The sequence below is a fragment of the Chelonoidis abingdonii genome, chromosome 8 (genome assembly GCF_003597395.2).
Source record: "Chelonoidis abingdonii isolate Lonesome George chromosome 8, CheloAbing_2.0, whole genome shotgun sequence".
In the NCBI taxonomy this organism is placed as follows: Eukaryota; Metazoa; Chordata; order Testudines; family Testudinidae; genus Chelonoidis; species Chelonoidis abingdonii.
In genome coordinates this window covers 37,282,924-37,299,637 of record NC_133776.1, presented here as the reverse complement: position 1 = coordinate 37,299,637, position 16,714 = coordinate 37,282,924, and the positions used below count along the sequence as shown (strand labels likewise).

Here is a 16,714-nt window from a genome sequence, read left to right as displayed (position 1 = left end):
CATTTTCCTTTGGACTGTCTCAATGGCAGAAATTTGTCCCTCGAGAGTACTACCCGATAACACAAAACCCACCTCTGCTAAAAAAACTCTAAGATCCAAGTGATTTTTAGCTGTCTTGGTGGGATGTTTCTGTCTGATCACATCAATCACCCACACACTATTATAGACTTTGGAAGTGACTGGACAGAGAGTCAGCTGGCAGTTGTAATACAGCTGCACAGGGAGAAAAAGTCATGAAAGCAGATGATTGGTTTGCCAAGGAAGTTCAAACTGCAAGAGGAACCCCATTGGTCCGGATGTTCAATGAGCTGGGGCAGAAATTATATTGGGGTGATTGCTGGTAACTGCTGACTTTCTAATGCATCCCTATATGGTGGGCTGGCTCTCACTCTGCATTCTCTCTTCTTTTCTTTGTCACACCAATCCCCCAAATGGCTTGTTGCTTCATACCTTCTCCTCCACCTTTCCTTCTTTTCCTCTTTTATGTCTTCTCTCCTGGCAAAGTAAAACACTTAACTTTTCCCAAGTCCTGTTCTGTAAGGTTGTGATCAACCTAGTGACTTCAGTGAGTGATACAGTATATCAGGCCCTAAATCTCTCTAATGCCATAGCTTCTTGCACCTAAACATCAACACTTAATTGGAAAATATCACATTGATAGAAGGTGTGATCACCTCATGTCATCGGCCAAAGCGGCACAACTGGATCCCATTGCCATGTCACCACTGAGGGCAGTCAGAGATCCTTTCCAGTTATGGTAGCTCATCTGGACATCAGTATTACCAACCCCAAGTGTTCAAAAATCACAAGTCGGCCTCTCCAAAATTAAGATGGACTTAAAAATCATGATTTAAAAAAAACCTGTCCTTTTTGTTTGCTTTGATTTTGTGCCTTTAGGAGTTCACTTTTCTCTGCAATTACGACAACTGGAAACTTTTTAAAGATTGCCACGTAAACACATGACACCAGGAGCTGGAGCTTTAAGAAAACATTAACTATTATGACACTCATGATAATATCATGAGAGTTGGCAACAATGGCTCTTCACCACAAGTCTAGTGTATAGAGTTATCTTATAAATTACAGCTCATGAGGACAAATTTTCTAGTATTCAAATCATTGGGGAAGTGCCAATATGAATCTGAAGGAGGATTACATATAAGTGCTGGGTTGGAGAATTTTGGGACAAAGTTTTCAATTCTTGTCATACAATCACCTCACCCTTTTTTTAAATTGGCATAAGGCATCTGAGATATAAAGAAGAAATAAGGTGTAACCAGCAGCAATGACTAAAAAAGGAAAGCTAAAGTAAAAGTGCTATCTGAATCGTGATGGAGAAATGTCTCATGATGGTTTTGGTTTTGGTTTTTTTCCCCTGTTTGATGACTTTGCTAACATGCAGACTGACTTTTCTCCAGAACATTTATACCAGTGTGACAGGAATCACATCTCTCTCCAACCCTACACTATCTCAAAATATTGAGGGCCCCGACCTATTGAAATTACTGCAAATTTTTTGCATTAGGGCTACGAGACAACTTCTAGCTCCCTTAGGTTTGCCACACACTGATACTAGGGGATGTTGCATTTCAGTCTCCCTGTATGCGGACATGTCAGGCAATATGTATGTGCAGATCAGGTAAATATATGCCAAATGATACCCTCCATGCCAATAATCTGAAGAATGACCAAGACACTATTTGGATTTCAACTCACAGAGCTTCTTATAAATCAAACTGGGAGTTCCAACCCCCAGTTTGAGAACTCCTGGTCTAGTCTGACCTCCTGCATAATGCAGGCCATAGAATCTCACCCACCCTCTCCTGTAATAACCCCCTAACCTGTGTCTGAGCTATTAAAGTCCTCAACTTGTGGTTTAAAGACTTCAAGAATCCTCCAGCAAGTGACCTGTGTCCCACGCTGCAGAAGAAGGTGAAAACCCCCAAGGGCCTCTGACAATCTGCCCTGGAGGGAAAATTCCTTCCCGACTTGAAGGATCAGCTAAACCCTGAGCATGTGGGCAAGACTCACCAGCAAGACACCCAGGAACTGTAGTAACTCAGATCCCACCCCATCTAACATCCCATCACAGGCTGTTGGGCATATTTACCGCTAATAGTCAAAGAGCAATTAATTGCCCAAATTAGGCTATCCAAATCATACCAGCCCCTCCATAAAAACTTATCAAGCTTAGTCTTGAAGCCAGATATGTCTTTTGTCCCCACTGCTTCCTTGTAAGGCTGTTCCAGAACTTCACAGCAATCACACACTGGGGCCGCTCTGCAGCTCGAGGAGAGGAATGTAGATGCCATATTGACCCCTCCTTCCTCCTCAGAAACTGAAAAGTGCTCAGACTAAAAGATCCTCTCATGCTAGGATCCTGGAGCATCACACTCACTGTTCCAACTTGCCTTCTCTTTGTTCTGACAGATTTTAGGGCATTTAGATGCTAAAAAGATGGGTGTTGTAGAAAACCCTAAAGCATAAAGAGAGGGAGAGAGATTCCAACATATCTTCTTCAAAAGAGAGCATTATTTGGCAGAGGATCTTTAACTGAAGTCAGCAGAGATCTTCAGATGAAGTTTTAGGGATCAAAATCTAATTCATTCACATACTTTGGTATCAGTGCAGCAACATGATCTTGCAAAATACCAATATGAAGTATAAATGCACCACAATTTCATGATGCAGAGTCACCACAAAACAGCATGATATACTGTCACAAGGCATCTTGCCATGTTGTCTACATAATATGCCATGACATCCCATCATAGTACTGTAGACTAGCATAAGAGAGAAAATGAAAATACAGTTGTCCTTTGTTCAACTTTTATAAAATATTGATTGTGTGTGTTATTGGTTCAGACTTTGGTGGCAGAGAATCGGATGTTAAATAGTGATTAATTTTTTTTCCCTTTGTTTTTTTTTCTTTACATTATCATGACGACTTTCTTTTCTACAGTTTTTTGAATGCACAATGACATTAACAGGAAGGGGTGAAAAACAAAAGATTACATTAATTATTCTTTGATTTCCAGGCTTTAACCCAAAGCTCTCTGATTAATGCAGTTAGACTCAAAGTCAACTGCTGTTTTCAAAAATTGCTAGCAGACTATTCGGTGCAGCACTTAAATATTTATGCTGATGTTTCCCCAACAATATACACTGCAATAAGCAGGGACAAATGTTATCTTTTTTTTTCCTTACCATGAAATTACAACAAAAATGTATAAAAGATGCATCACTGTATTTTGAGGATCATGGACAGAATATGCTATTTATAATTGCGAAGAAATCCTGTTAGCATTTCTGATGATGCAGAATAATCCGTTCTCTTCAACACATTGGTTTATTACTCTCTTTTACTCTACCTACTTTAGAGATAATTCTGTCAATCTGAAATTCCTGACGTCAAAGTATCAGTGTGTAATAAGCTCACAAGCTCCTTCTGTACTGATCCCTGCACCTTGAAATATTAAGATCTCTGTGTTCTCATTAGTGTTAAGACTGTGCAATGTAAATACCAACTCTACTCTATATCAGTGGTTCTCAACTGGGGGTACACGTACCCCTAGAGATGCACAGAGGTCTTCCAGAGGGCACATCAACTCACCTAGATATTTGCTTAGTTTTACAATAAGCTACATGAAAAGGCCTAGCAAAGTCAGTAAAAATTAAAATTTCATACAATGTCTTGTTTATACTGCTCTATATACTATACTCTGAAATGTAAATACAATATTTATATTCTAATTGATTTATTTTATCATCATATGGTCAAAATGAGAAAGTAAGCAATTTTTCAGTTAACAGTATGCCGTGACATTTTTGTATTTCAGGTAGTTTTTAAGGGAAGCGTAACTTGGGGGTACGCAAGACAAATCAGACTCCGGAAAGGGGAGGTTGAAGAGGTTGAGAGCCACTGCTCTATACAGTCAACAGTTAAGATTTGGCAAAACTTAGCACTGATGCATTTCTGATGGGAAATCCTGGCTGTTTTAGTTAGTAGTATATCTTTAGATGAAGGGGACTGACTGCTCAAGTTTTCTTGTCATGTGCAGACAATCTCGTTGTAAGACTGTTAGGATTAGTGTGTTTCTCCCCACCACTGCTGGCAGAGAACTCTGTAATGGAGCAGGGCTGATTTACAGCTTTAACCACCAAAAAGATGGTCTCTCTTGAATTTAACTTGTCTGTTTCTTTTGGAAATGGACCAATTAGACAATCTTGCTGCCAAGACTATTACTTGGAATTAGATTTTTATAGTGCTTTTTTATTTTCTCTATCTCAAATGAGAGATGAATTATAGTAGCTGTGCTGGAATGATTATGTGAATATAAAAGAGGCACTCACCAGCACTCTGCCTACTATAATAACTACTTACGACAGCACCTTTCACTATCCAGAGAAAGTGTGTTGTTGAGCACAATGAAGTCTTCCATATCCTTTCTGAATAGTGTCGAGAGATCTATAGTGTGCACCTGGGCCAATACCAGCAATAGATAATTTCCATTTAATTTCACAAATGTAATCCAGTCCATAACTTTTCCACCAGTGATGTATTGCTTCATTAGCATTGAGCAAAATCCCACCTCCTGCAATGAGATCTAAACCCATAATCTTCTCTTCCAGATGGAATGGTGTTACTTTCCCAGCAATAATGACCCAAAATATCCACATAATTGATTTTACAGAAGCAGATTTAGTACATGGCTGACTATGGCTTGCCGAAGGCTACAGGAACATTGTGTGTTTATTCTGGTACCAATTTTTTCTTCATAATTGTGGGACAAAATGATTTGTAAACCATCTTCTTGAAGAAGCTTCTCTGTGAATGCTAGAGAAATGATGTCAATGAGACCGCTAGTCTCTCAAGAGTCCTTCCAGGCAATGTTCTAATCCTAAAAAACAAACTGAATCCCAGCTTCTGATACTAACCAAAATATAATATTATACAATTCTGTTAATGTCTATCATTTTAACTATTATATTACCATTTTTCATAGATACTATTTAATTTATCCAAAAGCTATAGGCCTGTATTCTCTTTTAGAGGCTTCATGCAAGAAAGGCAGACAATCACCTGAAGTTTAAGTGACATCGATGCAGGGGGTAAAGAATTTAAGCAGGTGGAACATTATTACCCAAACTGGAATATGCTCAGGACTCTTGGACCCTGTCTGCTCATGAAAAGTGCCATGAGATTTTTGGATGACCAACAGAGCTAGGACCTTGATTTTATCTCTCATTCAAAATGTGCTGCCTAAAAAACAGTTCACTCTAACATCATGCTGAAACACTAAAACAATACTGACTTGCAGGGAAAAGGTCCATTTACAGAAATATCAGTCCCTCAAGCACTGTGCTTATTCTTGGTCTCCCACCCAAGTATTGACCAGGACCAGTCCTGCTCAACTTCTAAGATTGAATGAAATCCCTGCCCTTGGTGACATGGCTGCAGAATGCTTCAACTGTTCTTGCACTGTAACCTGAGCACTAGATTTCTGTTTGGTAATCAAGTAGTGTATGTAGCACATTATACAGTTTCACATTTCTGACAACATTGTTTACCTGGATATATACATAGTTAATATTATGCCACCAGGTGGGCCTATTTATACTAATTATCCCTTGCCAATCTTGCTACAGTTGAAGCTAGTAAGTATTTTTAACTCCATGATTTCTGTAAATTTCTGATAGGACTGAATTTTAATCCTGGCCTTAGCATCGTTCACTGTAAGTATTCCAAAACAACTACATGGCACCAACAGCTTAACAGTCATGGATGCTGGGGCATATCCAAATGGATGACAGTGAGGTCATGCAGTATCTGAGGTGGCCACATAGTGGTCACCCAACTCACTTTGTCTTCTACAAGGGCAGAGTAATGTGACTGCATAACCTGGCTATCAAATACAGTATAACAACCTGGTCCTGGGAGGTGATGTGCTACCATATGCAAGTTTAGGAGGCAAGAGTGTGCATGTGCCTGTGTGGGTTCCTCCCAACTTGAGAGACAGTCAGCAAGAGTGGGACTGAATGGGCAGGATGGCCCAACATCACTTATGGCTGACAACCCTGAAGTGGAATTTGCATCCAGGAAGTGGAGACAGTGCTACCAAATGGGGATTAAGGTTTCCCCAACACTCCACCTAACCAGATGACCTTTGTGTTTTCCATAAAAAATTAAATGAAAAGATATATAAACGATAATTTAAAAATACAGTAGAACCTCAAACACCAGAGTTACAGACTTACATGTCAACCGGACACACTGTAGAACTGGTAAATCCTCAATCAGACAGCAGCACGTACACACACACAGCAAATACTGTACTGCCTTGGGGCTAAAGCTTCAGCCATGGGAGCCGTGGGGGTCAGGGATCAGGGCTTTAGATAGGGGGAGCACTGGACCTCTGGGCTTCAGCCCCATGGATCCACTCCCGGTTTCAGCCCCACAGGGGGACTCTGGGCCTTGGGAATTCAGCCCTGCAGCTCTGTTCCTGCCTTCAGTCTGGATGGGGCGGGAGGTGTTGGGGCTCTAGCTACGAGGGAAGCACTGGTTTCAGCCCCAGAACTCCCTCCACAGCTAAAGCCTCGAGCTCTTGGGTCCCCCCGCACACACTGAAGCAGGGAGCAGAGCCGTGGGGAATCCCAGCGGCGCTCCCCCCAGGTTTAAAGTGCTGAGCCCCAGTGCTCCCATGGGGCAGAGGCCTGAGCCCCCAGCCAAAAGCTTTGTCACCATGAGAATCAGAAGCCCCAACTTCCTCCACACTTGCAGCCTGACACCCCCACCCTGCAGCCCCAACCACCCCATGTGTCTGAACTCTTCTTTAGAATTATGGAATATTTCAGAGTTATGGACAACCTCCATTCCCAAGATGTTCATAACTCTGAGGTTCTACTGTATTAACTTTTAACCTACTTTCAACTTTTAGGTGCCCCTAGAATGCCAGGCCCCTAGGCACACGCCTACTGTGCCTAATTGGAAATCCAGCCCTGGTTACAGTCACTTTTGCTTTTCAAGCAGTGGGAGAGAGAGCCAGTTTCCATGAAGGCTACTCACAGGACTGGGAGGGAGGCAGGGAGTTGCTATACAGAACTGTAGTGTGTTCCCTCTTCATTCTTTATATACTGGGTTTAGCCATCCTTATGCTGCTTCAGCCTGGTGCACAGCCATTTAATATAGACATCTATGACTGTCAAGCTCTTTACCATTACATATTGTAACCTTGTTCAGGATGTGGTTCATAGTAGTGAAGTTCAATTCCAGAGAGACTACAGGAAACCTAAACAAAGTCTTGTTGTGGTGTTCAAGAATGTAAAAAAAAAAAAAAAAAAAAAAAAAAATCTAATCTTCCTTGGGGCTTGGGCCTGCATCCTCTACTCAGGCAAAATTCCTCCTGAAGTCTATGGAAGATTTGCCTGTGCTAATGAAAAGGATCATGCTTATATTGTGCAAATGTAACTCTGGAGGAGATGGATTGTAACTGCTCATCACTGTAATTACTGTAGTTCTGTGGCTCCAAACCACTGTTAGCCTCCATCAACATAGCAGACAGACATAATGAACTTCAGAGAAGCAGATACTTGCAAAAGTGGAAACACTCTGACTATCTTGACAAGCATACGGATGACTAGTTCAGGCCACTTTGATTTTGAAAGGTGTGGTCTCCTGTAGCTTTCAGGGATTTCAGTGACACAAAGCCAGAAATCTTTTCCAGGGATCATGAAGGATGCTTCAGTCTGTGCTTAACTTTAACCATATAGTGAAATCCTGCTTTGGTACTTAAAATTACATGCATGCCTAAGTGCTTTCCTGCATCAGGGCAATATATTTGTATTTAAATCCCATATGCCTAGCACGTACCATGTCTACAATGTCTGAATACTATCTGAATACAATTAGGCAGAATTACTGATAAAGTTTGGAAGACTATTCATATGAACAAGAAAATTGTTTGGCCCACTTTATACAGTAAGTGGAAGTTTAGAAGTTTAGCTCTAAACACTTTGGGGAAAAGGATAAATAAATCTCATACAGTAAACCAACTGCTGGAATTACCATTACTATACACGTGTCATTATGATCCCTGAACATATTGTTGAAATTTTTAATTTAATTAATTAAAAATGTCAATTTTTTTATTCTTCAATTTAAAATGCTGCTGGTGGGTTTCTAAATTGTAAATATTTCACAGGTGTTGATTAAATACTTGTTCGTAGGTAACTTAGGGTGAAAAAAGTCTTGTCAATATCCTAGGGTTTATAGTTTTATTTACACGAAACATCCCTTGGCTCCAAACAGCTGCTCCATTTGTTGTCCCTTTATATGACACTAATCAGAACGGAATATAACAACACTGGCAAAATGTTTTCTTTTAAAGGCATCACATTAATTTCAACCTCAAAGCAAGTATGCAGAGGTGACAGAATCCCAGGATGAATTCACTTAAGCTTCGCAGAGTCTGAACACATGGGTTGTATGTAGGGGACACGTGGCAGGTTTGAGAGGGGAATATCAAATCCCTGGCCTGGGCCAGAAAATTGGACTGCAGCAGAGCTGCCTCATAGCAGCTACTTCACACTGTGGAGAGAGGTGTATCTCTGCCTTCCCTATGGATCATAGAGGGGGACTCTGCACTAACCCTGATTAAGCGATTTTGTAAGGGTTGTCTGACAATATGCTGAAGAGATTCACAATTATATGGATCCACTGTCTCACATAGGAATTAAACTGGCAGTGGTCCATTGGGCCTGCTGGCAGGTAGGGGTGGTGAATTCTACCAGTCGTTTCAGTACAAAGTTCATTTAAACAGGCATTTTGGAGGTAGTGTAAATTTCACCTATACAATACTTGGAGAATTTACATTAATGATGTCTGCAAAAGCTTAAGAAAGGCTCTCTTGGAACAACAACTTCGTTGAGTTTCGAATTGGTATGGCCAACTAATACCACTGCACGTATTTTAAATCTGGGTTACGACTAAATAGAACACATTTCTGTTATTTGCATTCGATCAGGACACACAAGAAAAGTACAACACACACATCTAAATGGATTTAAAGCAGCATGCCACAACTTTAGTTTATTTTTAATATTAAGGGCACATGTTGGCCACCAGGCATTAATTGGGTCCAGCATGGGGTTGAATGGTCTGATGTCATACAACCAAGGAATGGGAGTTAGCTCCCTTACCCAAATCCCAACTTCTGATTTAGCTTTACCCTGCCACCCTCCCACTGCATGGGGAAATGAGGATACAGAAGACGAAGACCTCAGTTTTTGAAGACTTAAGACCTCCTCCTCTTAAGACCTCCTCCTCTTTTTTGAAGACTTAAGACCTCCTCCTCTTAAGACCTCCTCTCGCCCAACAGGCTAATAGGGTCTATCCGTCCCTCTTGGGACTGTGATCAGGTTCACCCTATAAGCTGGCCTTTTGATCTGCACTGGACAGCAGCACAAGTTGCTAAAATATTTACTTAAATAAGGATCCCCTCCTATTTTATTATATTATTTTACCCAGCTCTGACAACTAAGCCCCACAGGGCAAAGCAGGAAGGGCAACTTGCACCAGCAAAATGGCTATGGGCCCACAAATGCCAAATGGCTCCCTACCTCCCCTGGAATTGGCCAATGGGTGTTTTGGGGCCGTGGAGTCTGCTCCAGTCTACCTCTCCCCAGCTTCATCTATGGATATTTTCCACCTGTATTCTGAGCAAGGAGAAAAGGGAGTGAGGGCTCTGGTGCAGGAGAACATGACTCACTCCAGCTAGGACCCCAGGAGTGACCATTCCTCTGCCAGTACAATCTAGCACACCTCCTCCACTAAGAAAGGAAGTGGCATGTGCACTACAAATTGTAATATATAGCATTTGGACTAAGAGATGGCATGTCTGTGAATGTGTGCAACACTGCCCATCTGAAATATTCCAACAGCAAGAATGAGGCCTCTAAAATCATGAGATTTTTTTAAAATGGATTCTTTTTATTTTTGAGCCTTACGGTACACTTGGACTATGATTTCCAGTATATGTCCAGGAGGGCTAGAAACTTTTTTTTAATATTTTTCTTTTTTTAAGTGAAAGTTGCGAGTCTTACAACATCAAATGAGTTCATAAGTTGGAGCTTTAATCAAAACACCAAATATCATGAGTTTCATGATAAAAATCACAATTTGTGCCACATAATGTTTTGGCATGGGTGGGTTTTAAAGTTTCCTTTAGTTTTGATCTGGAACATTATAAAACTACTGTTAAATTGTCCTTTAAAATACTGAGCCATCTTACAAATCTCGAAAGCAAAAATACACATAGCACAAATTCTTACATCCACTCTAAATATTTAGCAAATATTCGTTAGAGATTGTTCCGCTTGATTTCTATGCAGTATTTAATAATATATCATTGTCATACAATGGAGATCTCTCTTCTTTCTTCTATCTGTTCTGCAGTCAGTTACAATATAGTCAATTATATCTACTTTCCATGCAGTATATCTCAATAAATAATTATATTTTTACTATGTTTGTCTACATTCTATCAAGGATTCATTTGTAAAAGTGATCACTGGCTATACAGATGTCTGAACAGCCCAGATGGATATACTGGGCTTGTTTCTGCCCTCATGTTGATGTTCATCAGGAGCATCTCCAGTGAAATTAATAGTTACACCACTGTAAACGGGAACAGAACCAGGCCAGCTATAGTGAACTTATCCAAAATCTACAGACATTCTAAATCATTCAGAGATAATTAAAGTATTTACAAAATAGTTTCTGGCAGATATTAGACAACCCGTTACAGCAAACGTAAAGCCTGTATACCCCTACTTGCTTCCTGTGAGGTGCTGAGCTCACTGCCTTCCCAACTTGGATCCATAGCATCCTGACACACTGAGGATATTTGCAGCTACTCTGCAAAGAGGAACTACTGATTGACAGCAAAAATGCCCTTGGCACAAGAATCTGTGTGCTCCAGTTATGAAATATTGGGTGGAAAGACTGGCTGCAAACAGCAGAAGTAAATCTGAGGGAACCCATGTTTTGCTACTTGCCTAGGGGCTAAACAAACTATGGAGAAATACACAAGCAGAATAATATGTGACAGTGGTTCCATCTTTGTGTAACCTGAAGTTAAAAAGAACATAGTTCAGAGCAAATGCCGGGCTTTGTTAAAAAATCCCACTTAAACAAACACAGAAATTACAACAGCCAGTCATCTAAAGGAAAATGTAGTAAGAATGTCTGATTGAAACCGATGCTATGTATTGCTTCCGGATAACCCTTTACTCCTTTAAGTCCCTTTTCCTTCAGAATGGCTAGATGTACAATTCAAAGGATACTGTTTTTATCATCTTCTAGAAATCACTATTTATACTTGTAAGGGCTAGAACTTCAGTTGCTGTACATCAGTGTGGCACCACTAAAAAGAATTAGGCCAGTTTACACTAGCTGAGGATCTGGCCCCATGTGCCAACAAGTATTAGCAAACGTACTTACATCCATTTAAGAACAAGGAGTTCACTTTCACTACTTCTATTATAGTTTATCACTAGCAAGCTTGTGATCCTATTTTCCTTTAGGCCTGATGCTGCATTAGTGGTCATTATTCACATACATTAGGATTTGCAGGATGAGGCCAAAAGTCCTCTTAGCATAGGATTTTATGTGATAAATCATGCAACAATGTCCTGAACCCATCAAAGTTTTATTGACTTCAATGGGACCAAATTAGGCCATTATTATAAAGCGACAAGGTACTATGAAGCTTAAATGTTGAGATCTATAAACTTAAAAAATGCAGATTGACTATAAAAGGTTGACAAAAGGTATGAAGTTTTAGATTGCCCTTTATAAGCTGTCAGAACAAAATAGAGAGAATAATTACCATTAGCAAAGGCTAAAAGGAACAGTACATTCTAAATGCTTCAGTTTTCAAATATTTCCACAAGTTTATTTCATGTGCCACAAAGATAGTGCTGTTGTTTTAAGGCTCTTAAGATGTTTTAGTTTTCAGACACGTACAACCTGATCCTGTACCACTGAATTTTGCCACTAACAGGAACAGACTCACAGGGCTAGAATTTCAAAGGACCTCAGCCTAAAGAAGTGCTCAGCCACCCTCAGTAGCCCCTGTTGTGATACTTTGAAAACATGGCCATTTATTTCGGTACCCCAATGGGAGATGAGATCTTCTGAAAATTTGCTTGCATTTTTGAGTTCATTTTGAAGTCTAGCCCATGGTGTCTTCAATTGCCTGACAATGAGCTTGGACAACAAGAACTACATATTTAATGTTATTTTTGCTGATTCATTTCCATGTCATAAATATCTCCTACATGGCAGACTGAAAGAAATCTCAGCAAGCAGAAACAAAACACTTATCTCAGGGAACTGTGAACCTAACTCTCAAGTCAACTTGGCTGACCAAATTTTAATGAATCAAAGGTTTGGGATTTTTTCCTCTGGAAGAGGGCTAGTTAAAATAAATTCACTTTCAAGTGTATTAATTTTCTTACAATCATCAGAAAAAGGGCTCTCCGCTAATAAGAAAAAAAATACATGATATAACACAGCGGTTCTCAAACTGGGGATCAGGATCCCTCGGGGGTTGTGAGGTTATTATATGGGAAGTCGCAAGCTGTCAGCCTCCACCCAAACCCCACTTTACCTCCTGCATTGGTAATGGTGTTAAATATATTTAAAAGTGTTTTTAATTTATAAACGGGGTCACACTAAGAGGCTTGCTATGTGAAAGGGGTCACCGGTACAAAAGTTTGAGAACCACTGATATAACATATTAACCCAGGTCTTCCACAAATTTTCATAATACCTATGCGAGGGAAAGGACCTATTATCTCTAAAAGTAATGCTGTAAGCTCAAAGCACTTTATAAAGGCCGGTAAACTTTGACACCATGGGAAACTTACACATAGAGTTGTTAAATGATTCGCCCAATGTCCCACAGTGAATTAATGGCAGGGCCAGTAGCAAATTTCAGAGGTGAAATCCTTGCCCGATTGCAGTCCATGGCAAAACTCCCATTGACTTCAAAAGGCAGGATTTCTACCTAGGTCTTTTTGTCCAGAGCTCTCTCCACTTGTCCACTGTAAAAGAATATTGGTTTTCTTTTTTGTTTCTCTCAAAAACACAATACAGGCACAAACTATAGAGAGTCAGATTGTGATACCCTTACTCACGAACAGTAGCACTTTACAAGGAGCACCATTGGCTTCAGTGTGTTACAAAGTAGAATTCTGCATGAGTAAAAATATCAGCACTTGCTTTATACATGTTCTTCTGCTATATCATAGGTTCCGTTATACACACTGAGGTCTCAATGCTTTCGTTTCATTCAAACTTCCCTTAATTCTTTTTCATATGGAGACACCAAGGACCAAATCCCACGCCCCTTACCACCCAGGAGTAGGCTGCTGATGAGGATTTGCCCTGCTATTTTTAACCAGTCTTGAAAAGCAGTAGACAATAGAAAAATAAATAAATATACATACGCAACTTAATCTGTGAATTTCCCCTTGATTTACTCGCCTAACAGTCCTTCTCTTCCTCCATAGTTCACTGGGCTCCCTTTTGAAAACTTTTCCTCGAAAGCTCATTGTACCAATGGGAACTCAAGCAGCAAACAAAATCGCTCTTTAAAAACTGTGCTCCTTTAACCTTTTTGCTTCAGCAGCTTCAGGAACCCAAATGCAGACTGTTCAAAAGGGAAGTGTGTCTAAAATGTAACACATGCTGTATCCACAGTAACTGAACAGAAAGGAAAAGAAAACCAGCAATAACTCATTGCTTCCTGTGAGTAGTATTCCGCTATTGGGAAGACAGTATCTCATTAAGCCATAAATAAAAGCTTAGCACCTTGTCTTTATAGCAGATTGAGATAGGAAGTTGTAGAGAAATTATTACTGCTAAACTTCTATCTTTGCCTCCAAAAAAACTATTTATGTCCTTTACCAGCCCCCACCCCTGCCAAACTCTTCACTGGTCGAAAGCCAAAATGACTGAGTTCAGAGACGATAGTGGGGCGGAGGCACAATTTAAAGGTTTTGATGATCTGCAGCAGGGTTCAGGGCAGGGCATATAAACCCTGGCAGAAATCAAGGGAGAGGGGTACACGTGACCCTGCATAAACCACACACACACTACGCATTGCCTTTGACTGAATTCTGCTTGTATGGACACAGCTGCTGTTGCATGTGCATTTGCAACCTGAATAAACCAAAGAAGTTTATTCTCAAGACAAGAATCTTCTTTGCTATCAACCACAACTCCCATTTTTAAGAACAGTTACTTAGGTCGTCATTTGCAGACATCTGATGTCAAATAAACTCCATTTTTTTTGTCTGAATAACAGTTCATCTTTCTCAACGGCCAATAAGAGGAAGAAAAGCTCTGTAAAATGTTATATCTATAGACAATAGACAGCTATAGACATTTTTGTTATATAATTGTTCAAATTATGTTTTTGACGTGTAAAATACAATATAAGAAATTTCTGCGTTTAATATTTCCGCCCCACTGATGTATAAATATCTGAATAAAATAATATTTATCACCAGATAATGCAGTCTAAAAAACTGTTAAAGAGGAAATATCTTCTGAAAATACTTTACATTTTCTTTTTAAAAAATTCCTCTCTTTTCCCTATCTAAACACTTCTCAGAACACTTTCTACATCCTCCTTTGTGTGTGGGGATTTTTAAGCGTACTCTCCCTTTAACAACAGTTTGAATCCAGGGTAATTCTGCTGGCTTCAAAAAGGAATGTGTCAGTTGGTGTCATCTGAGTTACTCTGCATTTATATCATTCTAACTGAACAGAATTTGGCCATTTAGCTCTAATTCTACAGGGTCACAAGGAAGGCTGAAAGATTACCTTTCTATAACATCCAGGCTGCATTTCTATATAAGCATTATTAATCTAAGCCATTGGTAACCATGACATATAAGAAGTATCACCGATGCATACAGTCCCATGATTTCCTCAGGTCATATTAGATCTTCCTGATAGCTTTTGGGGAGATGGCTATATAGTATATCTCAGTCAAGTAACTTGCAGTCCCCTTCATAGGCATTACTGGTACAAAACAGGTTTAGAGCTCACAGAGCTTACCACAGGAGGATCAATCTCAGAGTACTGGGATCCTCCAGTGATGTAGAGCCAGTATAGCAGCTCCTAGACATCTCTGTCCCTGCTGCCAGGGTAGGGGATGTACTGGAGATGAGGCCAGGTTTGGGGCTTCTTACATTCTGGCAAGCCAAGGCTTCTTGAAGATGATGGCAGCAATATAATTTAGGGCAGCTGTCAAGCTACTCTAAATTAAGATAGGGGATTAGACCAGTATATAGGTGTCCCAAGAGAGCACAAAAGACACTTTTCCACCACCACTGTTTGGTCATAGCTGAGGATATGTGTCATGCTATATTTTCTCATCACAGATTCTCTTTACATGTCATTTTTTTTTTAAATGTGTTTGATCCAAGGCAATTAACAGTTTTCCTTAATTCTCACCATGGCTGAGCTATGTCTCTCTGTTATTCTCTCTTCCTGAGCTGTGGGTGCACCAGCTAGCCATGCATTCCTCTTTCAAAAAGAGCTTCGAACTGCAGTAAAAATAACATTCCTGTAATTTGTTACAGTCATCATGCAGCACATAGTCTGAGGCCTGCAAATTTGTCCAGAGTGCCATGTTTTCCTTCCAATTTCCAACTAACCCTTTTCAACTCCTGAATGTCTTTAGGCATCTTTCAAAACCTCTGCAGTATTCCATATTTCTAGTAGTAACCCATGTGCAGTATTCCTACGCTAAATGTTAGAGTTCTTGTCTTCTGATGGCCATTTGGGAGTAAGAATCACTACAGCACATCCTTATGAAACAGTATGTCAGCTGGATTAGCTCGCTTGTTTTTGTCTATGACATTTCACAACCTAGAATACAGTGGAACCTGAACAACAGAACGTTTTTAATAGGCAACTTCCTGCCTTCAGAGACCACCCCTTCCCCTTACTGAGCACAATTCTACTTTCTTCTTTATTAGAAGACTGTCTCTATTAAGCAAATGAATTTTGCTGATCTCTCCAATGATTACTTAAGACAGGTTTCACTGTACACACATTAAGCAAAGCAGTGAAAGTCTTCGCCGTCTGGCAGTAAAAGATGGAAAAGAGAGAAGTCCTTTGCCAAGACACGCAGACATTTCCAGTGGCTAACAATACAAAACCACAACATTAACAGAGCTGGAATTATTCCTTATTTTCTCTCAAACCACCACTCTACTCTAGTTGATTCCTGACAGCCTCTCACATAACACAGTAAATCTAACTGCCAAGACAAAATGTCCATGCCAGACATTAAATTAAATGCTGGAAAATTCAACTCTGTTGAGTTAACTTAACGCAGGTATAGATTCCTCTCAGAGACCCTTTAGAATACGGATCACTTTCTCTAACACTTTATTGTCCCAAAGGGCCATAAGGTTGTGGTAAACGTCTGTCCCAAATCTGGACTTTAGTGTACAAAATCTGGGTGCTTACTGTGAACCTCCCCCAAGCTTATACCCAGCTTGGATCTTATCTCGCTGCCACCAGCCGAAGTTTTCCAGGGTTTCGGCCCCCTCGGGTTCCCCAAACCTTTCCTTGGGGGACCCCTCCAAGACCCAGAACCCCTGGGTCTCCCTATCTCATCCCCAGCTCCCC

The 16,714-nt window shown here is 40.3% G+C and overlaps 1 protein-coding gene across 10 annotated transcripts in view; it reads right to left on the bottom strand.

Moving 5' to 3' along the window:
- DOCK10 (dedicator of cytokinesis 10) overlaps positions 1–16,714 on the bottom strand; it is a 241,168-nt gene that overhangs the window by 146,637 nt on the left and 77,817 nt on the right. For 2 of the 10 annotated variants that reach the window (XM_075068536.1, XM_075068542.1), the window contains exon 1: positions 13,513–14,001. The exons of the other annotated variants lie outside the window; for them this stretch is intronic. In XM_075068536.1, coding sequence (XP_074924637.1) covers positions 13,513–13,617 — 105 coding nt within the window. In that variant the 5' untranslated portion in view covers positions 13,618–14,001. Of the gene's footprint in view, positions 1–13,512; positions 14,002–16,714 lie in introns of those variants that run through there. 10 annotated transcript variants of the gene reach the window in all.